Below are 25,491 nucleotides of genomic sequence, written 5' to 3'. Positions count from 1 at the left end.
ACTGCGCTTGTGCTGTTTAAGGCTTGTTGTAAATATAAAGGTTGTGTGTGTGTCTCTTATTCAGGAACTAAATGGTCAAAGGCAAGATAGAAATCCTAGATTGGGATTTAAAATTTACACAAGACTCAGGTTGAATGGTGGCTCACAAACCGATAAGTCCTAAAACCCAGCCATTGTACAAGTGTCTTTTTCTTTAAAACTCCCTTTCATGTCTAGTTAAGAGTCTCAAAATGGGATCATCCCGGTTTTCATTAGTCTAGTAGCAAGTGTCCTCAAAAAACAAAAACAAAACACAGAGGGAGATTTAAAGTACAAAGACACATAGACAGTGTCTTAGTTAGGACACTATCACCCCTCCTAACACTGCTATTCCTTTCTTAGCCTGTTGGTTTAAGGGGTTTTGGTTTAAGGGGTTTAGAAGGCCAAAATGACCAAGGGGGAGTCTGAGCTTCCAGTTCAATGGAATGTTTGTTGTGACTCCGGGTAGAAGCACTCCCCCCCTCTGGAACCAAAACTTCCAGGCCAGCAGAACCTAGAGTTGTGGAAGCAAAAGTTTTCCTAGAGGGTCACTAGTGAGTGGAACTATTCCCTTTTCCACCCCTTGATTCCTGGACCCATGGATTCTGGCTATGGGAGAAACTGTACCATATATCAGACGCTGATTCAAAGCATATACTACCTTCTGAAGAACTCTGCCCCAGCCCTCCATGCTGCCGCCACCTAATTGGCACTGTAACTGTGTCTTTGAAAGGCCATTCCACCTTTCTATCAGACCAGCTGCTTCAGGATGATGGGGGACATAGTAAGACCAGTGGATTTCATGATCATGGGCCCACTGTCACACTTCTGTGGCTGTGAAATGAGTTCTTTGGTCAGAAGCAATACTGTGTGGAATACCATGATGTTGGACAAGGCATTTTATAAGTCCATGGATGGTGGTTTTAGCAGAAGCATTAGGTGCAGGAAAGGCAAATCCATAACCAGAATAAGCATCTACTCCAGTAAGAACAAAACACTGTCCTTTCCATGGAGGAAATGGTCCAATGTAGTCAACCTGCCACGAGGTTGCTGGCTGGTCACCTCAAGGAATGGTGCCATATCTGGGGCTCAGTGTTGGTCTCTGCAGAGGATGGTAGAGCTTTGCTCCAAAATCCTAAAGGTCCCTTCTATGATTGACCTACAGGGGCCTTCCAGAGGCTCCAAACAATATCTCTATCTGCCTCTGACACCTTAAGTACCATCGGGTCGGCTGGATCATATGGTCCAATGGTAGAGCAGCTGCACAGCAGCCTGGACCTGACAGTAATGCAAGGTAGAGAAAGAGGCAGAAACTGGAGTGATGGGTCTACAAGCCAGGGTGTCAAAAATTGGCAACAGCCACCAGAAACCAAGACAATATGCTGCAGAGTCTTCTTTAAAGACTTGATTTCAGACTTCTAACACTCAGAGGTGCCAGGGCTTGCTGCCCAGGTTTTACTCTTTTCCCACCAGCATTGTGGCAATGCTATGGTATCCTGTGAAACCATCACAGATGGTATCATGGTGACAGGACAAGTCAGTCACATGAGAACTCCTTGGCCTACTACTTACTTCTAGGTTCCTTTTGGGGCTCATTACTGTCCAAGACCTGTCATAGACGAGGGGATCAGGTAGCTCAGTGATGTGCTAGCTTCCTAGGAGAAAGGACAGGATGGAAAAGAATTGGCCGTGTAATGAGTGCAGTTCATTTTTGTTGTATGGAGAGTAACCATAAACCTCCATCTCTTCGGAGCCATTTGGCCTTTTCTCAGTTCCTCAACTAAAGAGGTTTTTTTTCCCTCCCTCACTCTAAGTGTCTAGGATTGAGTGACAAACTATGTAGTCACTTTAGTTATAGTTTACAATTCAGTTATGTCACTATTTAAATAGAGGCAGGGCTTTCTATAGGATATGGTGAATCACATCACCACAATCATCAAAATGAACTCTCTCTTTGGCTGTCCTATAGTTCTCAACCTTTCCTGATGGCTTTTATGTCTTGGAGGTAAAATATGCCCTCTATGGGGTTGGGGATTTAGCTCAGTGGTAGAGCCCTTGCCTAGGAAGCGCAAGGCCCTGGGTTCGGTCCCCAGCTCCGAAAAAAAGAACAAAAAAAAAAATATGCCCTCTATGCTAAGGCTTGGTGCCCAGTGACACTATGTCAGGAAATTGGATACTCTGGTAAGCGGTGCCTAGCTGGAAGAAGTTGGCCACTGTAGGCATGGTACCTCTGTCCTTTGAAAGGGATCTTGTCCTGGCCTCCTTCCTCTTCTCTGCTTTCTGGCTGCCATAGTTAAACAGCCTGCCTCTGTCCTCCATGTCTTTACATTCTGCTTCACAATGGCCCAGAAACAAGGAAGCCAGATGCTCATGGACTAAAAAATATATGGGTCAAAAAAATAAATCTTCCTTCTTTTAAACTGTTTCTCCTCAGGTGTTTGTCAAATAGGTAAAAAGTATGACTAATACATAAAATTGGTACCAGAAATGGGGTCTTTTCTGTAACTGCCTTCCCATGTGGAAAGAAGCATTTGAAATTGTTCCAAAGAAGGATTTGCAAAAATTTAAAGATAAGGGCTAGATAAACCTTAGAATGCATTTAGTTCACAGAACTCAGAAGACAAGAACACATGAAGCAGGCCTGGATTATATATGGGAATGAGGACTCTACTGTAGACTGGAGTGGAGGTCATGTACACTAAACTAGTGGTGACAAACTTGGTTATTTTTGTATGTGCTCCATACCTTGCCTTTTGACTGGGTCTCATCTAGCCAAGACTGGCCTTGGCCTCACAATGTAGCCAAGGCTGGATTAAAAGTGTGTGCCACCATACCTGGCTTCTCTTCTTTCAAGTTCATAATTCTGGCTGGCAAACATTTTATTATTTAAGCTTTCCTATGGAGACTGTTCTAGTAACCATTCTGCTACATTCGGTTACATGCCTTGTGTGTGTGTGTGTGTGTGTGTGTGTGTGTGTGTGTGTGTGTGTGTGTGTGTAATAGATATAGTAGGGTTATCAGCCACAGACTATAGTGAGAATTTTAGTTTCTTTTAAAAACACAGAAATATTATAATAGGTTTTGTTTTAATCCCAGGTGTGGGATATGGGGCTGCTTCAGATTATCCATAGCAAGTGACTATGATTTGAAGGGGTTTTCAGGGGTGGAGAGGGTGGAAGAAAGAATAACCCACAAAGTACCCAAAGAACAGACAACAAGAATCTATCCTGGCTACTTTAAGAGAAGAGGTTTATTAAAACAGACTACAGTTATCATTGTGTAGGCTGGATGAGAGTTCCAGGTTAAGTCTGAAAAGACCGATGTCTGGCAGCAACTTACTATTGATTGAACTTAAGCTCATTCCTCGGGGTTGGGGATTTAGCTCAGTGGTAGAGCGCTTGCCTACCAAGCGCAAGGCCCTGGGTTCCGTCCCCAGCTCCGGGAGAAAAAAAAAAAAAAAAAAAAAAAAAGCTCATTCCTCTGCTGGCCCCATGGACCACCATGCACTATGGAGAAGCCAACTTGGTGAAAAAGAACCTCTAGATGTTGCCATCTTGGCCAATTCTGGGTATCAGAACCAAAGTCCGGTGTGGGTTCTGTTTCCTTATATTGCTTACTTTTAGATTGAAATCTTGAGACTGTATAAGCAGATGGGTCATGTGCCTTTATGTTAGCTAAGATTAATTTTATTTTGCTAAAATTAGATTCTACCGATGTCTTCCTTTCCATTGCTCTGTCCAGATAAATACTTGGCAGAACAACCCGAAAGAGGAAAGCTTCATTTTGGTTCGCAGTATCAGGGGTTCAGTACATGGTTGCTGGGCCCTCGTGCACATGAACAGAACATCGTGGCAGAAGAAGACTGTTCATATCGTGATGGACAGAAAGCAGAAGGTCCAGACAGGGACCAACGCCTGGACATGACCTTCAGAAGCATGCCACAGTTATCTACTTTGTCCACTGAGATTCCACCTCCTTAAGAATTTCACAACTCCTGAAACAGAGTCCTGTAAACTCATGAGCTGATACATCACGGCAAACTAACACCAACCGGGAAGGTAGCCCTTTCAGTGTGGAACTGACAAGAAATGGAGTTGTTTGCTCAAACAATATTTGTATCTAACATTTTGACATGCTGTCACGCTGACTTTAAAAAATGTGGACCAGTTTCCATTGCTGCTGAAAGAGTCCCTCTCCCTACATTTTTCTCCCATGATTAATAAAACTTCTTTAAGTATTTTGATAACATGATAGGGAAAAAAGAGATCTCAGTTTATTAGACTCAGTTTCCTCCCAAATGAATTAGGTTAAAATTATTATTATTAGCAAGGCCTAATGATACAGGCCTGTAATATTAGTTGGTCCAGAGGCTGAGGCAGAAAAACCACAAGTTAAGACAAACCCTATAGGAAGAGTACAAGGTCAACCTAGACTACTTAGTGAGAGCCTAACCAAAACATAAAATAGAAAGTAAAATAAAATAAAAGTACCAGGAATTCAAGTAGGCTAGGGAGAGATGGCTTAGTGGCTTAAAAGCTTATCTTGTTCTTACAGAAGATCCAAGTTCATCTCTTAGCATCCATGTCCACCATGGACTTCTGCACTCGTGTGTACATAACCTCATACAGATATAGACACATACACATTCCTAAAATGAACGATAGAAAACTGTGATCGAACGAGCTGGAGATGTACCGCAGGGCCTAGAGTGCTTGCCTAACCTAACCTGCTCAAAATCTTGGCTCGATTTTCCCCATCACGATAACAAACAGAAGGACCATTGTAGTGGCTATTCCTGGTTGTCAACTTGACTATATCCAGAATGAACACAATCCAGAATTGGAAGGCTCACCTAAGATCCTGATCTTGAGGCTGGGAGATACAAATTTCTGACCTGGATCTTGGCATGGAGATCTTGAGACATAGCGGCTATGAATCCCAGGAGACTAAAGCAAGGAGATCTCTAAATTCAAGGTCATCTGGGACAAAGCAAGTGGTGGTACAGGACTTTAATCTGGGACATACCTTCTGCTGGAGATCTGCATAAGGAAGGACACTGGGAGAAGGAAGATCCTCTCTTCCTCGCCTGCCTGCCTCGTGGGATTGAGCAACTTCTAGATCCTTGGACTTCCGGTCACAGCTACTGCTGACCATTGTTGGGGAGTTGGACTACAGACTGTAAGTCATCAACTTCCCTTACTATATAGAGTCTACCTATAAGTTCTGTGACCCTAGAGGACCCTGACGAATACAACCACCAAAGATTACTGTTCTTTTGACATGTCTACTTATGTTTCTGTCTTTCTTGGGTTACCTTTCTTATTGTAGATATTTGAAAACATCTATGTATTTGGGAAAAAAAATTCTTTTTGCCTGCTGTGTATGGTGAAAGCATTTCTTCACAGTGCTCCTGTTAACTTTTTGGTGTTTTGTTTTGTTTTGAGATAGGATCTCATTATACAGCATAGGTCGCCTTGAAACTCTCTGTGTAATACAGGCTGTTCTCAAACTTGCAAGCTTCCTGCTCTGTTTCCCAAGTGTTATAGTTACAATCACATGCTACCAGCTCTGGCCATAGGAAATTTAAGTAATTCTTATTGTTTTGTAAGTATTATATTTATTGTACAGTTACATATACATTTATCAAAACACACAATTTATTTTAAAATATATTTTTCTTTGACAGTGTTATATACATGTTTGTAATTATTTTGATTATAATCACACATCCCGATTCCCTCCCCTCATCCTGCTCCAGCTGCTTCAGGAACCCTTCTTCTCTCCAATACACCCCTCCTACTTTCAGTATGTTTTGGGGTAACCCACTGAGTGTAACTTAGGTTGCTTGCATGTATGTGAGTATGGGGTCATTTACTGGATCATGAGGAACTTGCCAGTGGCTACATCCCATTCCAACAGAAGCTATTAGCTACCAAGAGCTAGCCCCTCACCTTTGTGTGAGCCCTCGTGTGTGTCCCTTCCCCATCCATTCTGAAATGTGGAAGGCCTCTAACTTGGGTGGGGCCTTCTGCAGGTAACCACAGCTGCTACAAGTTCATGAGAAAATGTGCAATCTTTCTTATTGCTCAAGAAAACTGTTCATGTCTTTTATTAAAACAAATTCTTTCCAAAATGTATTTAGAGCCTGGTTACTCATTCTTAACCTTTGACCCATCTGAAGCCTCTTGCCAGCTGACAAGCAAGAATTCCAGAACAATCCACAACTCTACAACATGCGTGTGTGTGTGTGTGTGTGAGTGTGTGTGTGTGTGTGTGTGTGTGTGTGTGTGTGTGTGTGTAATGTATATAAATTTAACATTCCTTTTAGATACAGATGTTGTATGTTAACACAACAATGATGTAGGGCCAATTGTATTAATGTATGACCTTGGGTAGAGAATTGTATTAATGTATGACCTTAGGTAGAGAATTGTATTAATGTATGACCTTAGGTAGAGGCCTTCTTCTTCCCAGATATGCCTGGGAATCTCAAACAAAATAGCTTTGTGTACAGCAGACACCCTAACTTCCTGAATCGTTGCTTCTCAGACTTTTACCTCAATTGTAATCCTGTCAGGTACTCTTTGGGAACCTCCCAGAGATAAGATAGCAACTGCAAACCCCACCAAAATCCTGTGTACGACTATTGGAAAAACATTGAGGAGTCCGAACCCTTTTTTGGGTTGGTCTTTCTTTGTGAGTGCCATCTCTGAGAAGGCCACGCTCATGCCCTTCAGAGGTTTTTTCTCCTAATCCTTCTGTGTAAGCCTACATTAAAACATCTTTAGTAAGATCTGTGGCTGTGAGCCATAAACAGTCTAGTCCTCAGATTCATCTTAGCCGTAAAGCCATGAATCATGGTTTGGTCAGAGTTGAGGCCTTCAGTCTCTAGGATATTTTCCAGACTGCGGTGGGGGAACATCACACATTCTTTAAAACAGTGGTTCTCTACCTTCCTAGGGCTGAGACCCTTTAATACAGTTCCCCATTCTGTGATGACCCCCCAACCATAAAACTATTTTTGTTGCTACTTTATAAATGTAACTTTGCTACCATTATGAATGGTAATAAAAATATGTGTTTTCCAATGGTCTCAGGCAACCCTGGTGAAAGGGGATTTTGACACCCCCCCCACCGGGGTCATGACCCACAGGTTGAGAACCATTGCTTTTAGGATGTCCTTGAATAACTGCACCATCCTACTTCTGCGAACTAAGGTGTCTTTGCCACCTGCTTTCTATCCATTCTGTTCTCTAAATTACACCTCCGTTCTCAGCAAACAAGCCCCTGGGGCCAGACAACAGAATCATTTGAATCATATCCCTGTCCCAGCCCTGACCATAATTCATTGCACAAATTCAACTGTTGGAGTCTTTGACTTTCTCCTATGGAGAAAGAAACAAATACTTCTTGAAAGTCGGCACACCTCGGGAGCGCTGTGGTAAGTGATGGTGGAGCGAAGAACATCCTAAGCAAATCAGTGGATTTTACATACAAACAAGGAAGCCCATGATTTATTTACATCGTTTGAGTTCACAGAGTAGTCAGACATTTCACTTAGAAGGGAAAGAAAAGGAAGCCCTAGAAGTAAACTTTATTAAGCACAAACTATATATGAAATATGTTTTTAAATTAATTTTTTAGTTGGCATAGAAAATAACGGTTACAGTATAAAGTTCTCATATAGAAATATCATTGTACTTTGCTTATAATTACCCCCTCATCACGCCCCCATCTCTCCTCCTGCCTCTCTCATGTTCCTTCTTCCACCCAAATCATTCCCCTATCAGGTAATAGCATATGACTCCAAAACATGCAAAAGAAGTTGGGCAACAATAAGCTATTTATATCAGTATGTTGCTTACTTGTAAGGGGCCACATTTTAGGTGATGAGACAAAACCTTCCCAAGAGAAAGACAGGGGAGAATGTGTTTACAGCATGTGACATGGATGTAGGAGAGGTGCTACGGGGACCCAGATCAAGGGAGTATGAGAATTTGGTGGAAGGGACCATTTTGATCGTAACAGTATAGGAGAAGTTGATTCTTGTATAAGATCGTATACTATTCTGTGTTGGACAGTATAGAAGAGCTGTGGTAAAAATGTAACCAACAACACGTTCAGTCGTTGGGAAGACTCACGTGTGAGGCATAGTGAATTACATCCTAGTAAGCTCTGGTGGAGCTGGCAGTGAATGAACCACTAAGCACTTTGCTTTGGTCTGATTTGGGGTTGGGAATAAGTATGGTAAAGGGGTCATGAGAAATTGGTTCATGGAAACTTAAGATACAGAAGTATCCATTACTTGTTTTTGAAACAATGCTGCTGTACCCACATTAAATGATACACATGTATCATAAATCATATGTCAATTCTTGTAATTCCATCCAAATGGAGTAGTGAATTGTACTATATGTCATGCTGTCTCCACAGAGCATCTCCACTTTAGTTGGCCAACAGGGACACCCACTGCTGTCACATTCCTTGGCTAACTTAGAGCTGCATTAGAGCTGGAATCCCTGATGAACTCTGCCCCTCTCTTCAGAAGTTCCCTGCCGTTATCTTCCCATGGTGGGTAGTTCTTATAGCCTACTCTTCTCAATACTCCTGTCCTCTCTCACTCCTCCTGACTAGCCTAACCTAGACTATGTCACTTTTCCAGGTCACCCTTTTATGTCTTTAACAGTTATAGGGTCAATGACCGGCGTAACAGTTGGGACCAACTACCATCCTTCAGAGCAATTACCTTCACCAAGGAACAAAGGGTACATAGATAATGCCCACAGGAGGAAGACAGAGTGGTGCATATGTCCAGGTACTCTAGGCCCTGAATCACGGAGAGCTCTTTGAAAGGAGAGGAGCCTGGTCATCTCTGTCCTGCTGCTCTGACTCCTGCAGCAGCTTGTAGAAGCTTCCTTCAGAGCTCTTGTGATACAGCGCTTCCTTGGACCCCATCATCCTCAAGCCGGGTCTGTAACAACGGTGCCAAAAGGAAGAGATGCCATAGATTCCCAGCATGCATAAGGCGTTGATCATCACGTGCCAGCAGAAGAACGTGGTGACAAACATGATGTCACTGATGTCATCATCCTTCCACGGGAAGCCGGAGACTGGTCTAAACAGAATGAAGGCTGCCTGCATCAGCCATGAGCCCATCGTCAGGAACAGAAAGGTCTCTATCACCCAGAGGTGGACCATCTCAGGAGCCCACAGCTCGGCGGTCAACACCAGCATCAGCAGGAACACCACCAAGATGAGGAGAGAGTGAACCTGCAGCTCCACCTTTGACGAGACCTGAACATGAGACACCAGCAGCAGCAGGAGCACGTAGATGCCCAGCGTGGTGGCGCCTCTTTCGAGAAGCACCAACCTCTGCCTCAGCGCACTCTTGCTCATGACGTCTACACAGCCATCAAGGGTGAGGAGGATGAACATGGTGAGGTGCTGCCACTCTTGAGGGTACATAAACCTTGGAGGCATCTCTTTGTTGATCAACACCATCCCATCATCAAGACAAAAGACCACATAAGACGTTAAGAGGGAACCCGTCACTATCTTCAGCAAGCCTCCATAAGATATTCTCAGCTTGGAACATCTGTTTTTATTCTTAGGAAGGTAGGACACACACACGGGAGAGTCACTGACTACCATGGCCTTGGAGAGCAGGGTTGCCTGATACAGTCCATAGAAGAAAATGTATAAACCTGGGTAGAAATGGCCGCCAAACTTCCCATTCCCCATGAAGTTATAGATCTATCTGTATAAAAAGTAAAGAACGGAACTCAGGACTTCTCAGCCTTCCTCGCACGGGCCCATCAAGTTTTGGTTGTGTGCACGGAGGTATTTTTATCATCTCTTTCTGCCCACTTCTCTCTCCCACAGAACAGAAAGTTCTGGACAGGAGCCCTACACCTTGGGTGAGGGGTGTCTCATCATCTCTTTCCCTTCTAGTCCGTGGTGAATTGAACGATTGCTGCCAAAGGAGGGGGCGTGAATATTTCTGAGCGAGCACCTGTGGGATCCTGTGCTCTCATTAGCTCTGCTTTGGGGCCCTGCTGGGAGCCTCTGCTCAACCCTGACCCTCACGGCTTGGTTTCTCCTGAGCCTGTTTAGTTCTTGGAGCTGGATAGAGGTGCCTGAGCGTGGAGACCATCTGGGAAAGGACTGGCTAACTCAGGGCGCATCCCTGAAGACGCCTCACTTATTGGCCCATGTACTGAAGGCAAATATTTATAGTTCTTGCCTGGCCTAGGCCTTGCTGTGTAGCCCAGACTAGCCTTTAACCCATGGTTACCCTGTCTTAGTCTCTCCAGTACTGAGACTACAGACGCATACCACCACAGCCAGAAAATATCTGGGTCTGTGGTCACATAAGTAAAGCTCCTCCTGAGCTTCTACTCGGCATCTTTCTTCTTTTGCAACAGGAAGCTTAAGGGCCAGCAATAAAGTCGTTCACCCGCCCCTCAGTGTTTCTCGGCTGGATAACAGACAGACTCACAGAGGCACAGTCCGAGATGGGTTTTGGAGAGCTGAGACAGGATGTAAAATGCAGATACAGAGGTCTGAGACTTGTACATCTCTGGTCAGCTCAGCTGCTTCTGTTCTAGCATGAATCAGCACCTCGACTTTTATTCTCTCTTTAGTTATAATAGTTATGCATCTAAAACACACAGCCCTCGGCACCACACGTCAGCCAGCTGCATACGTGAGATTTTAGCCAAGCCAAGAGTCTTCAAACTTTTGGAGATAGTCTTAGGCTGGACTCAAACTCCTGATCCCACTGCCTCTACCTCCTAAGTGCTAAGGCAACAGGCATGCACCAAAACCATGTATATGTGTATGTATATATACAAGGAGATCATGTGTGTGTGTGATCTTTATGGTATAGTTCCTATAGTCAAAATAATTAACCTGTTCATCATTGCACATAGCCACATTTGTTCATGGCTAGAGCACTTAAATCTACACTCAGCGACTTTCAAATGTATAATATGATATCATGTATGAGCCGTGATGTAAATTAGAGCTCTAAAACTTACCCATCTCCCGTTATTGAAAGTCTGCCTGTTTCTGAACCCTTCCCACTGTCCCTGGTTCTCTCCTTCTGTAAGTTCAACTTTTTAAAAGACTTTGCCTGTAAGTGAGTCATGCAGTATTTGCCTTTGTCTCACCTGCTTGACTTAACGCAGGGCATTCGGGCTTCATTTGTATTATTAAAGATGACAGGCTCTCCTTCTTTTACATAGCTGAATAAGATAGCATTCCCTACAGCACCTCTGTAAACGAAGCTTTAACTGAATAAGGTTTGATTCTATCCTCAGATCCAGGAGCACTAGAGCAGACCCCCACAGGGAAGGTAAACTACTACACCATTAATAGGGCTCTTGATGTCCAAGGCCACCTCTTCCATCCCATTCACCAGTAAAAGTACATTCGAGTGTGAAAATATCATAGGAGAGGAACTCGCCTCTCTTGTTCTGCTGTATCCTTGAGTTTCTTTTCTTTCTTTTCCCACTCAAGTGTGGTGTAGACTGGCAGGTTACAGGATATCTTTCCTTTCTTAAAAAATGCATTTTTACTGCTTTAAATTATATGTAGGTGTATGTGTGCCTTCCGAAAGTGATTGCGTGCATGTGAGTGGAGGTGTCCACAGAACCCAGAGACATCGGATCCCCTGGAGCTACAGATGGTTGTGAGCCACCTGCGGGAATGCTGGGAACCACAGGCGGGTCTTACAGAAGGGACTAAGCCATCTCTCCAGCCCTTATTTAAATATGTTGCACTGGGGGCTGTTCCCACATGCGATGATGCATATGTGAGCCTTAGAAGCTAACTTGCATCTCCTTCCACCACATCAGCCCCAGAGACTGAGCTCAGATAGGGTTGGCAGCAAGTGCCTTTAGCCAGTGCAGTGGTTCACAACCACTGGCTCTTGATGCCTTTGGCAAACCTCTAATCCTCAAAATATTGACATTGCGGTTTCTAACAGTACCAAAATTACAGTTGGAAGTAGCAACAGAAAATTATTTTATAGGTGGGATCACCACAGCATGTATTAAAGGGTCACAGCATCAGGAAGGTTGAGAAGCACTGAATTCCCGTAGATCCTCTTACAGACACCCCCCTCCCCCAAGACTTTCTTTTCTTCTGTATACCTATTGACTACCTTCCTTTCCCCTTTGCAGTTACAAGTATCTTCTCATCTGAGCTCCTGCCAGTAGACCGTGAATGTGAGTGACACACATCACTGTCTGGTCTTACCCATGAATTCCTCCCTCACATTCCACGGCACTTTCCTCTCTTTTTGCTTTATACAGAGTATCTCGCCTTAAGAGTTAAATGTTGAGCTCAGCATAGCGGTGCACCCCCTTACTCCCAACATCCCGGGGGCATAAGCAGTGGATCTCTATGAGTTCCACTCTAGTGGACATAGTAAGTTCAAGCCAAACCAACCCTGTCAATAATAATAATAATAATAATAATAATAATAATAATAATAATAAAATAATATCATCATCATCAGTAATAACAACAATAAAAACAGCAACAGTCATACTAAAGTTCTACGCTTTTGAGGATGGGACATCCTCAATGGGGATATTTTGGGCTATTTATGATGTGATGGTAATCTTGATTGTCAATTAAACTGAGAGATGCCTAGGAAACCAGTGAAGTATATCTGTGGGTTTGTGTGTGGTAAGATTTCTAATATAGGTAGTGTGTATTCACGTGTGTCTGTGTGTGGATACGTGAGTGTCATGACATATACCTGTAGGTCAGAGGAAACTTACAGGAGTCAGTTCTCTCCTTCCACCGTATGGACCCTAGGGATTAAACTCAGGTTGTCGAGCTTAGTACAAATACCCTTACCTGCTGGGCTATCTCACCATGCATGTGATGGCATTTCCAGTGACAATCAGGTCACTGGCACTCTGACCTAATCAATGATTTAGTTCACCGATGGATTTAAAATATAGACTATCGGTAGAGCTGGGTAGGGTGGGGTCACGTTGAAGGAAGTGGGTCCCTGGGGCCGATCTTTCAGCAGCTGTCTTGTCTCTGGTTCCTTATTGTTTCCCATTTAATTGAGGTAGGAAGTGAACAACTGTTTTCTATCCCCATTCCACAGAAACATTCCCTGCCCTGCCTCTGTCGAGCCAAACTCAGGTGGAAACCTCGGAAAACGCGATCCACAGAAGCATTTCCTCCTTTAAACTGTTTACTCCCAGTGTTTGACACAGCCGGGGAGCACCCAACAAACATGGAAATGAAAACTCTTGTCGGCATCGCTGCGCAGTGGAAATGATCACTTTGCTAGAGCGGTGAGCTCACTGAGGTAGCACAAAACGGACACAGTCTTCCAGAAAAATCGGATGGACGAGTTCACAAGCAAAAATGTGATGGGGAAAAAAAAAAACCCGCTGGTGGTAGGAATCCAGCTTTAGGATGGTGGAACTTTGAAAAAAAAATAAACAAGTGACTAGAAGTTAAGAGATCAGGTTCTTAAAAAAAAAAAAGAGAGAGATCAGGTTCTGATTCCAATTTCTCCTAAATAGCTGCATCTTTTTTTTTTTCTTATCTTTTTAAAGATTCTGCTTCTTTACCATAGAAGGGAAAGAGTTTTGGTATCTGTGTTCTCTAGTGAGAAAGAGTGATGTCATTTTGTTTTATTTTGTTTTATAACAGGATCTCACTGTTCCGGCTAGCCTAGAATTCACTGGGTAGACCAGACCACCTCCACCTTCCGACTCACACACATTTACCTGACTTCTCCTTCTGAGTGCTAGGGTTAAAGGTGTGTACCACATGCCTAGCTAAATAAGGAAATGTTAAGTATCCTTAAGAAAAACGATATGGAGGTGGGGGTGGGGACATCCTCTTGGAGACAGGGAGAGGGGGAATGGGATGAAGAACTGTGGGAGGGTGTAATGACTGGACTGTAAAAACATAAAGTAATTTAAAAAAGAAAAAGAAAAGAAAAACAATATGGAGAGAATGAAATGGAGTGCTTATCACTTTTTGTGAAAGTTTTCTTTTTTAGTCAATGAAAAGATAGTAAGAAAACCTCATGATCATAATGACCAAAAAAAAAAAAAAGTTGGGGAGGGACAAACAAAACTTCTACAAAATGCGTCCAGACAGAAGTACAAAGGGATATGATGGCAGAGAACCAGAGAGGAGAGTTCCCTGGTAGTTTCTTTGGTTGTTGTCTCTGCTCTGGGAAATCCTGAGCTACTTTGGGTGGCCACATCTGCGGCTCCACTGTTTTCCATGAGTAGACAGACAGACAGCCAGTACACGCTTCAGAGCATCCCAGTTCTCCCTGGTTCGCCCTGTAACACAAGGAGTAGTGTTTTCCCATTAGCAATGGCACTTGGTGTGCCTCAGGGCTGTAGGTCTAAGGACACAATAAATGTGAGGACACAGGTAGATATCAAACATCTCTTGACCACTGCTTTTATCTCCCAACTTCCTGGAAGCTGGGGTGGGGGTGTCGGCAGTCGGAGGAGGAGAACAGAACATTCAGCAGGGCACCAGAAGTTCAAGGTTGGAAGCAGCACGAATGAAGAACAAGCAAACCCACAGGATGTTCCCTCTGTGAAATTTAGTTCTGCACCTTGGCTTAACATCAAGGCTGTGTGCTGTTCTTTCAAACACGAGCATCCTGGGCTTAGGACTTTGAAGATAGGAATCACTCATCCCAAACCAGACACTACCCACGGAACCAGAGCAGGAAGCCAGGCATAGTGAATGATTAGCAGATTGGCCAGACACCACAGAAGTCCATGGAGGTTCTCCACTTCCATCAGACCTCCCTCCCTCATCTGAGAGTCCCCCATATATCTGAATACCCCAGACATAGCCAGTGCCATTTGTCTGATTCCATTAGGTGATAAAATGGGGGGGGGTGTCCTCAGAATTCATTTCAAATAAGTTTATTAACTGCAACAACACCCTCCTGTCCTCCCAGAGCCTAAAGAGTATTCCACTGACCTGAGTTATTAATGGGAGAAGACACAGGTTAGGGTAGTTGCCAGAAGCAGCCAGGCTATGGTGGCACATGCTGGCACATACCTTTATTCAAAGCACTTGGTAGGTAGAAGCAGGCAAATCTGAGAGTTTGAGGCCAGTCTGGACTACAAAGTGAATTCAGGGACAGCCAGGGCTACGTAGAGAAATCCTATCTAAGGGTGGACAAAAAGAACAGTTGCCAGAAATGCATACAAGACCTTGGGGGAGGTTGTAGTGTAATGCCATTTCAGAATCATCTTTTAGTCAGTCTGTCTTTGGTGGCTTGGGTTGTCATCATTAGCACCACCATCTTCATCAATGTTTGGAAGTCATTTTGTTTCATTGGGACATTGTCACAGTGAGAAGACAACTGGCTGTGTGACCAAGGCTTACTTAGGGACCCACAAGTGGTGGTTATCTTGCTTACTGCTCTAGAACCCTCTCCATCCTATCTACTTCTGTACCTCAAGAGGCAGTGCTTATTGGACAGCAGTGACAACCTTCACTCTGTGCTTCTTCTTGGGTTTGCTAATGAGAGGAACAGGCAGAACTCTGATGAAATGCAGCCTTTCCCTGGAACCCCTCACCACTGGTTCATGGTAGGCTGTCTATATCATTGAAGGCCAGATCTCCAGCAGGAGGCCAGCTCCCATAGCCCGAGCTACCCATCTCCCTGGACATCAAGTAGAAGCGGTTAATAGCACTTCACCATTGCTAACCCCTGAGTGCTTTTAGCATCCAGGCCAGCATGCCTTAGACAGTTCTTGAGTTAATATATTTAATACTATTGTCCCATTGGAGTGTGGAATTCTGGACCAGTGGATGATATGGTAGTATACATCAAGAGAGGCTTTAGGAGTGACTCTTAGATAAGATTCTAGAGCAAGGTCCCCTGTCTTAGTCAGAGTTACTATGGCTGTGATGAAACGCCATGACCGAAGCACTTTGGGGAGGAAAGGGTTTATCACTGAAGGAAGTCAGGATAGGACAAACAGTACAAGAACCTGGAGACAGGAGTTGACCCAGAAGCCATGGAGAAATGCTGCTTACTGGCTCATTCCTCATGACTTGCTCAGCCCGTTTTCTTATAGAACCCAGGACCACCAACCCAGGAATGGCCCCACCCATACTGGGCTGGGCCCTCCCCTAAGAATCACTAATTAAGAAAATGCTTAACAGCCAGATCCTACAGAGACCTTTTATCAATTAAGGCTCTCTCCTCTTTGATGACTCTAGCTTGTCTCACGTTGACATAAAACTAGCCACTCTAGTCCCTCCTGCATTTGAGAAATACAAGTATAATCTCCTTCTCGGGGAAAAGTGAGACTTTTAACGTTTAGCACGTGGTGACATCACAGTTCTCCCTAGAATGCAATACTTGGTTGAGCTGTAAATGAAAGGGCTGGGGGCAGGGAGAGGAAATGACTCTGGCAATTTGATGATACAGTAAACGACAGTGATGAGAAAGTTGGGTCAGCTTCTGGTGTTCAACAGTTGTGCTATCCAATATGGGTAGACACTAAGTGTGACTATTCACACTACAATTAATTAACTAAAATCAAATAAAATGTATGAGGGAGGGGGACCTATTAGTACAAGGTAATAATGATACTTATATATAAAAATGTCACACATGAAGCCCATTACTTTGTATCCTAACCTAAAACATTTATTTAGAGCTGGTGAGATGACACCGTGAATTAATAAACGACTGGCTATACAAACTCGAATAGCCAGAGTTCAATCCCTGGGACCCACAGAGAAAGACAAAAAGTAATTCTTGAAAGTCGCCCACTGACTTCTACACTCGAGTAAAAAAAAAACAAAACAAAGTTATATTAATTTAAATGTGAAATTAATATAAAACTCAGTTACTTTAGGGCCAACCAAATTTTAGTGTGAATGCCACGTTATAGCGCAGCATAGACACGGAACATCTTTATTACGGCAGCGTTACACTGGAAAATGCAATCTACGACAGTGCAGAGGGCAAAGAGACAGAGAGAAGGCCTTCAACACACCACTCAGAAGAGGAGCAGAAGGTGAAAGCGAATGAATGCAGCTCTCAAAGGAACTGCTCACTTCTTGTAGGGCAGACAAGGTAAAGAATAATACATGTCACTCGGGGCAAATACGGCAGATCCAGGTACGTGATCTACTCTGCCCGTCTCTACTGTCAAGTGGAGGGTGCTCTGGTGGAAGGAAGATCCTGAGATGCTCAGAACTCCTCCGTAATTCCTCCAGGCCCTCTCTTTCTGATTAAGCACACTCCCTGACCAGGGAGAGAAAGCCTTCCTCCAGCTAAATGCCTCCTAGCAGCTGCAGACGGGACAGTGACTCAGGCAGGGATGTAGCCTGGAAGCAGGAGCCTCCGACATCCCGCGGTGACAATGGGTTCCAGCAAGGCCAAGAAGCCAATGTTCAAGGCTTGGTCTGCAGTGAGATAGGAAGTCAATATACCAAAGTAAGGATGAGACCTCCATGGCCAGTGTTGGCCAATGTGGCCAGCATACGTATGAGTGACCTCTATGAATGCTTGACCATGCGTCGTGAATCTAGGGAGTTGATGGGGCCACATTTACAAACATGAGGTTCATTTCCAGAAACTCTAGACTTAATATGTTGTCTTAGACACCTAAGAGTCATCATCGAGTGGATCAGTTAAAAGCTGCTTGTCTACATTTAGTGAAACCAGCATGTCAGCTGCCTGGTAGCTCTTGTCAGAATTTTCTGCAGTTATGGGAATTTTTCTAGTATTTATACTGCTCCAAATCTTGGAGCTAGAGTGGTTATTGAACAAGTAAAAGGTGGCCAGTACAACTAAGGGATCGAATTTTACATTTTAGTTCATCGTAACGAAGTTGCTTAATACATGTGTCACCCAGCTGTGCTGGATAGCGGCGCTCTAGTTTAAGGAGTGAGAGAACTCAGGAGAATGGACTTATATGAAACCGACTGTGTGCCCAGCCACCCCTCACCCTAATCCTGGGGACTCAGAATACTGTTTCTTCTGACTCCATTCTGGCTTCACCAGACAGGCTAATTTTTGCTGTTGTTTTTGATTTGATACCTTATAAAGAATTTGCCAACAGCAAAAAAAAACATATAGCAAAAACCAGACCCAAAGTATGGGCATTTCAATGAACTTCTATACAGTTAGAATAGCTATCAAACTATCTAGTTTTCCTTTTTTAAAACTTTATAATTTTTAATGTATGTATGTATGTATGTATGTATGCATGTATGTATGTATGTTTGTGCGCACATGCTACAGATCACATTTAGAGGTCAGAGGATGACGTGTGGGAGTTGGTCCTCTCCTTCCATCACTGTATGAGTCCTGGGGATCAAACTCCGATGGTCACGCTCAGCAGCGAGCACCCTTCCCCAGCGAGGAGTCATCTCGCTAGACCTGGAGGAATATCTTTGTTTAAAAATAAATTGGGGGCTGGAGAGACGGCTCAGAAGTTAGGAGCACTGACTGCTCTTCCAGAGGTCCTGAGTTCAATTCCCAGCAACCACATGGTGGCTCACAACCATCTGTCATGGGATTGGATGCCCTCTTCCGGTGTGTCTGAAGATAGGGACAGTGTACTCAGATACAGAAAATAGATAAATCTTTGAAAAAAATAAATAAATTGCAGTATCTCTTTTTCTGTTCTTTTTATATTGGTGTCATTTCTTCATTTTGGAAATACACATATTACTTTTCATTACACCTGTTTCTTGAGCAATATAAAAATCATCTATGTTCATATTGGCTTTTACCTGATATATTTAAGCCTGAGGGAGTAGGCTCTGCTCTTTGATGACGGCTCTGGGTTATTCCTTTCTCTTTCTAGTTTTATCATTTTTCATTGTTGTGCACAAATATGCTTATATTTCCACTTTTTTGTGTTTCATTGTTTTAAGCATATGTCACACAAGTATTATATAGTTTGACTTAGAAGTTTTTGACCCTGTTCTAAACAACCATGTTACTTTGACAGGCGAATTTAAGATACTTGAATTTATTAGGATTACTAGAGCATTTGGATTTACTGTTTCATTTTTTTTTTACTTTTTTTTTTTTTTTTTTTTTTTTTGGAGCTGAGGACCGAACCCAGGCCCTTGAGCTTGCTAGGCAAGCGCTCTACCACTGAGCTAAATCCCCAACCCCTACTGTTTCATTTTAAACCCCAATTCTTCCTTTAAAAACTGCTCCACAAGATAGGGCATCGGCGTTCACAGCTGTAATCTTGGCTCTGGGAAGACAAAGACGGGCCAACTTCTGTGAATGTGAGGCCAGCCTTATCTTATCTACACAGCTGTTCCAGGATAGCCAGAATTACACGGTAAGACTCCTATCCCCCACCTCCCAAAAAACAGAGAGAGAACATAAATTTAGACTAGTTACATGTATTGCATTTTAAGATATATTTATTTGATGTCCATTGATGTTTTGCCTTCATGCGTGACTGTGCGAGGGTGTCAGATCCTCTGGAACTGGAGTTAAAGACAGTTGGGAGCTACCTTGTGGGTGCTGGGAATTGAACTTGGGTCCTCTAGAATAGCAGCCAGTGCTCTTAACCACTGAGCCATCCCTCCAGCCCCATGCTTTATGCTCATCACATTTCCCTATCTGCGTAAAACTTTATGTCACTCAAGATTATATGACACATCATGTAGGTAGAGACATCCTTAGCATTTCAGGACACCAGTAATTTATGCAACAGTCTCTACTATTTTGTTCCTCAAATCACTGCAGCTTTTAGGGACTTCAGAAATGGTTCAGCAGACACAAGCACTTAATATGCAAACATGAGTTCAAACACCCAGCAGCCCTCTGATAAAGCAAGGACATCTGGAATTAGGGGAGGGCCTTCTGGGACTTGCTGGCCACTAGCCTAGCTCCAGATTCAGTAAGAGACCCTGTCTCAAGGAATAAGTTGGAGGGTGATAGAGCGGGACACCCAATATCACCTTCCTCCTTCTCTTCCTCTTCCCCCACCCCCAATTTTAAAAAGATTTTTAAGATGTATTTATTTTATGTACATGAGTACACCATGGCTGTCTTCAGACACACCAGAAGAGGGCATCAGATCCCATTACAGATGCTTGTGAGCCACCATGTGGCTGCTGGGATTTGAACTCAGGACCTCTGGAAGAACAGTCAGTGCTCTTAACCACTGAGCCACCTCTCCAGCCCGCTTAAAAAGATTTTAAACAATGGAATTAAATAAAAGCTTATGCCTCACTGTCACCTAAATTGGAGCAGCAGCCCAAAGTACAGGCATTACTAGTTAGGGTCCTTCCTGTCATTAAGAAAGGCTGAAATATTCTTAGACACCCAGGGAAGCAATGGAGTGAGATGGTGAATTATGTATACTCTGAGAGACTGTCTACCCATTTGCTGGAACCCCACTTTTATCACAGAAACTCTGAAAACAACAACAACAACAACGCCCTTGGCGGAGAGCAAGAGATTCAGAAGTAGTGCCTAACACCAGCATGAAGCATGTTAGCCCAGGCCAAGGATACGGGACATAGCCATTTCAAACAAACTTCCCAAGGACAGCTGCATAGCTCCTCGAAAACTGATGTGTATCTGAACACCCGAGCACATCCTCTGAACTTCTTACTTACTTTACATCACATCCACTGCCCCGCCTTCCAGTCATCCCCTCCCATAATCCTTCCCCCATTCCTTGTCCCCTTCTCCTCTAAGCAGGTCCCCGCCCCCGCCCCCCCACCCCCAGTATCCCTCCGACCCTGGCACTTCCAGTCTCTGTGAGGGTAGGCGCTTCGTCTCCCACTGAAGCTAGACAAGGCAGTTCAGCTAGAAGAACATATCCCACGTATAGGCAACAGCTTTTGGGATAGCCCCCTCTTCAGTTGTTCGGGACCCACATGAAGACCAAGTTGCATATGTGCTACATGTGTGTGGGGAGGCCTAGGTCCAGACCGTGTATGTTGCTTGCAACTTTTGCCCTATTTTTACCTGTTTTGTCTGAGGTTGCTGAATTAGGAAGGCCTGGCCTTAATGAAATATTCATTCTCGGATCCTTTCATGTCCCAAATTAACTTTAATGAGCAAACAAAGAAAGATCAAGAGGACCGCGGCTGGGACTTGGGGGAACTTTGAAGCAGAAGCCAGGCTGGGGTAGATGCCCTCTGGCGATCGGCCAGCGTTTGCTTTTGATGACAGCAAACCCTCAGATCTCATCCATCTGAGCTGCAAACAGGGGGCTGTGGTACCAGAATACCAGGATCTCATCTTTTGCAATGCCTCTGTGTGCCGCACTCAGCAAACAAGAGTCAGACATCTGCTTCGAGCAAGAAGCTTGACCTAACGCCCCCTACTAAAGGTTGTGGGTAGCACCTGAAGAGGAAGACACTGTTATCCATGCTCAAGAACCACATGTTCAGGAAAGCCATCGGGAATTACACAAATAGCACATAGTCCCCCAGGAAGAGGGGGCTGCAACGTGTCCTAAAGGAGGAGGTTCAAGCCTCCGCCAGGGAGAGGAAGGCACAGCTGCACCCCCTGGTAGTTCTATGCAGGACGTCAGATGGGCATTACCTTTCAGGAAAACAAAATCTAAGCGAATGTGGCAGATGAAGTATGTTTTATAAGCTGCCTCAAGTCCAGAGAATGTTCTGTGAACTAGAGTCGTACCTTCCCTGATTTCTTCCCTTTGCTTTTTGGCATTAGATTTGGGCGTGTGTATGTGTGTGAGTGGGGGTCTTGCTTCTTGGCTCAGGCTTCCACAAGCTCCTTATCTTCCTACTTCCAAGGGCTAAGAGTATATGTGTGCACCACCGCACCTGGCTTTATGTGCAATCTTAAAATATTTTTGGTGTAGACATGAATATATATGGTATATGTATGTGTGATGTATGTGCATATGTACACATGTACAGAGATATCTTCTCTCCTAATCTATTACCCACTTTCACTCCTTTGAGATAGGGTCTCTCCCTGGAGTTGGCTGAAAGGCAGCAAGCCCCAGCCGGCCATGGTGCTGCATACCATGTACTCAGAAAGTACTCCCAGTACTGATCCCAGGTCGCAGAAAGCAGAGACAGGAGGATCTCTGAGTTTGAGGACAGCCTGGTCTAAAGAGAGTGTCCCAGAGAGCCAGGGCTACATAAAGAAACCCTGTCTTGAAGACAGACAGACAGACAGACAGACAGACAGAGTAAAATAAAACTAATGTTTCTGAACAGCAAAGGAGATAATCACCTAATAAAAAGACTTCACGCTGTCTGGTGAGAGGAGAGAACCCATTCCCTCAAGTCGTCCTCTGACCTCCACTTGTACATAACCCACGCACACACAAAACAAATAAATAAAATGTGATAAGAAAAGCTAAACGATAACATTTGTAGAAAAAAATGGATAGAACTGGAAATTATTCTATTAGGTAAAACAAGCCTGACCCAGGATGACAAACATTCTTTGACAGGTGAAGCTTATATTTGCAATTATATATAAGTGTCATTTTATTTCATAATTGTATAAATTATTAATGTAATAATTTATATTACCATATAATATATGTGTGTCTGCGTGTGTTAAAAATGAAATTAACAGCCTCCTCAGGGGATTCCCTCTCACCATTTTGGTGGTAGCATTCTCCTTGGGAACTCTTTGCAAGCTGTAAGGGAGGCTGTCAGTTTCATAATGATTGGAAATGCTACTGCCGTTCCATGAGCCTGGGCTAGAGATATTGAACATTCCTACTGCATGAGATGGTATCAGGCAAAAGGAATGTTTCATGCCCCACACAAGTTTGGAATGTTCTGTCAGGCATCTGTTTAAAATGCAGAGCAGGGGAAGAGATACATTGCTATCCTAATCCCCAGGCACAGAACTTACAAGTCACAAGTAGTTGTGAGCTGCCCAACATGAGCGCTGGGAGTTGAACTCAGGTCCTCTGCAAGAGCAGCAATCACTCTTAGCCACGGAGCCATCTCTATACCCATGCCCAGTCCTTTCCATTTTAAACTTCATGTCCCCGTCCACAGTGCACACCGGGGCCGTGCGGCTGAAGTGAGTCCTTCTGTAGGAGCACAGCCCACAAAGGCTCATGACATCTTGATCATACTTTTGTAAGCATCTCTGTCTTCAGTTTTCATGACACCCTAGTGACTAAGAAGAATTAGTATTCATATTAAATAGGTGGTAGGGGCTAGAGAGAGGGCTCAGGGTTAAGAGCACTGACTGCTCTTCCAGAGGACCTGTGTTCAATGTCTAGCAACCACATGGTGGCTCACAGCCGTCTGTAATGGGATCTGATGACCTCTTCTGGTGTCTGAAGACAGCTACAGTGTACTCACATACACACAATAAATAAATACATCTTTAAATAGGTGGCAACTATGGCATTCAGATCATCTATGCTGCTTTCTGGGTTTATGTAGTGAGAAACAACTGGGGATTGAACGTCACAATCTACTCTTGCCATCAACATAATAGAGACGGCATGGGAGAGCATTCAATGAAAAGACGGAGTACACACAGAAAGGAAGAATTAAAAGGTGCCCTAAATTTGTACTTGGAATTATATATTAAATAATAGGATATTTTAGGGAAAAAATCTAGTTATATGCTACTGTGTTATAGTAGGCCAGTCACAGGAAGTATTCAGAGAATAGAGCACATCCACAAAGAATAGAAGTCACTCTTACAAACTTTCATGTCCCTAAGTTGTAAGTATGAAACTTTCGCAGATAACCACATAACGTACAACCGGTCCACTCCCTCTTTAGACACAGTGTTAACCAGTTTACTCAGCTAATTCATTTAGGTTATGGAAGATTTTAAGATGCACATAATTGAAGAATAAAACTGAAATTGACTGCAGGAGGGATTAGAAGACGTACTGACAGAAACGTACGCTGACAGGCAGAGCAAAATCTGAACGTTACTAAAAGTTTGGGATCCAGTGTAGATAGTCACAGGACCCCACCCCACCCCCATCCTGTTTCCCTTACCACTGGTTTCCAGTGTCTATTCCATATAATAGAATAGGACAAGCATGTGGGACAGAAGAAAATTAAAAAATTAAACTAGATTCAACGTACCTTATTAAAAATGTGAGGGAAGGGCTACAGCTCTTGCTGGGCATACGGGAAGCCCCAGCACTGATGAAAAAATTACTAGTAGAGGGACTGGAGAGATAGAGGACCTGGGGTTGGGTCCCAGCACCCACATCAGATGTCACGCAATTGCCTGTAATTCCAGGTCGAGAGAAGCTGGTGCCCTCTTCCGGCCTCCATGGGAGAGCACCTACTTGCATGGACAAGGCGCACAGACATGCACTTAAACACAAACATGTGAAATTAAACAAATCTTTTAAAAATAGTGACAAAGATCTCCAAATACATTTTTAGCAATGAATTAAAATTGAGGAAAAAGAAAAAGAAGACTGTCTTAACCACAGTTCTCTAGAGTCACAGAACTTACAGATAGTCTCTGTATAGTGAGAGAACTGGTTGGTGACTTATAGTCTGTGGTCCAACTCTCCAACAATGATCAGCAGCAGCTGTGAAGGGAGGTCCAAGGATCTATTGGTGGCTCAGTCCCATGAGGCAGGCAGGTTAAGAAGACTCTTCCTTCTTCCAATGTCCTTATGTAAGTCTCCAGCAGAGGGTATGTCCCAGATTAAAGGTGTGTACCACCACGCCTGGATCTGGGACTTGCTTTGTCCCAGGTTGACCTTGAACTCAAAGGTCCCCTTGCCTTAAGCTCCTGGGATTCATAGCCACTTTGCCTCAAGATCTCCATACCAAGATCCAGGTCAGAAACTTGTATCTCCAAGCCTCAAGATCAAAGGATCTCAGGTGAGCCTTCCAATTGTGGATTATAGTTCATCCCAGATAGAGTCAAGTTGACGAACAGGAATAGCACTACAAAGACCTTTATCCTTTATTCTGTCTCTATTCTAGTCTTCTGAGCAATTTGATGGCAGTTAAGTTGGTTTTATGACCACTAAGAAGCATGTCCCTGTACATTTTTATTCTTAGAGGACTAGCAGAAATGTCAACTCTCAAAGTCACAGTACATCATTTTCTATAAAAGTGGAGACCAGCCAAGACTTTGAAGTAACCGGAACGAACACACACACACACACACACACACACACACACACACACTCACACTCACACTCACACATACACACACCTTTCCCTGTTGTGAGAAATCACATTAGCAGATTAGCTCCTGGCTGAAGCGATGCTAGCAAGAATGTGAAGGTCACTAACAGATTACAGGGTTCAACTGCTACAGTTCAGCTGCCTCTAACACTGCTTCATGTACATTCTGGACATTCTGTTCTTGGTTTCCTTCATCTCTCCTCCCAAAAGAGGAGGTGCAGAGCTCCCTTTTAGGTGACCTGGGACTCAGTTGCTATGCATCGATTCTCTGTGACTCCCTTAGTACTGAAGGCCAGTGATGGAAAGGCAGAGGAACTTCAG

The 25,491-nt window shown here is 43.8% G+C and overlaps 2 protein-coding genes across 2 annotated transcripts in view; both read right to left on the bottom strand.

Moving 5' to 3' along the window:
* Positions 1–25,491, bottom strand: part of Glul (glutamate-ammonia ligase) — a 66,055-nt gene that overhangs the window by 25,074 nt on the left and 15,490 nt on the right. The window lies entirely within an intron of this gene.
* Teddm1b (transmembrane epididymal protein 1B) lies at positions 7,504–9,852 on the bottom strand. Its single transcript, NM_001409014.1, has one exon. It carries the CDS (start codon positions 9,757–9,759, stop codon positions 8,851–8,853), a length of 909 nt encoding a protein of 302 aa, NP_001395943.1. The 5' UTR covers positions 9,760–9,852; the 3' UTR covers positions 7,504–8,850.

The sequence above is a fragment of the Rattus norvegicus genome, chromosome 13 (genome assembly GCF_036323735.1).
Source record: "Rattus norvegicus strain BN/NHsdMcwi chromosome 13, GRCr8, whole genome shotgun sequence".
Lineage (NCBI taxonomy): Eukaryota > Metazoa > Chordata > Mammalia > Rodentia > Muridae > Rattus > Rattus norvegicus.
This window is presented reverse-complemented; position numbering and strand designations above follow the sequence as displayed.

Bases quoted from the DNA above. Each gene is read 5' to 3' on its own strand.
- Teddm1b (NM_001409014.1), bottom strand. From the start codon at position 9,759: ATGGGGAATGGGAAGTTTGGCGGCCATTTCTACCCAGGTTTATACATT.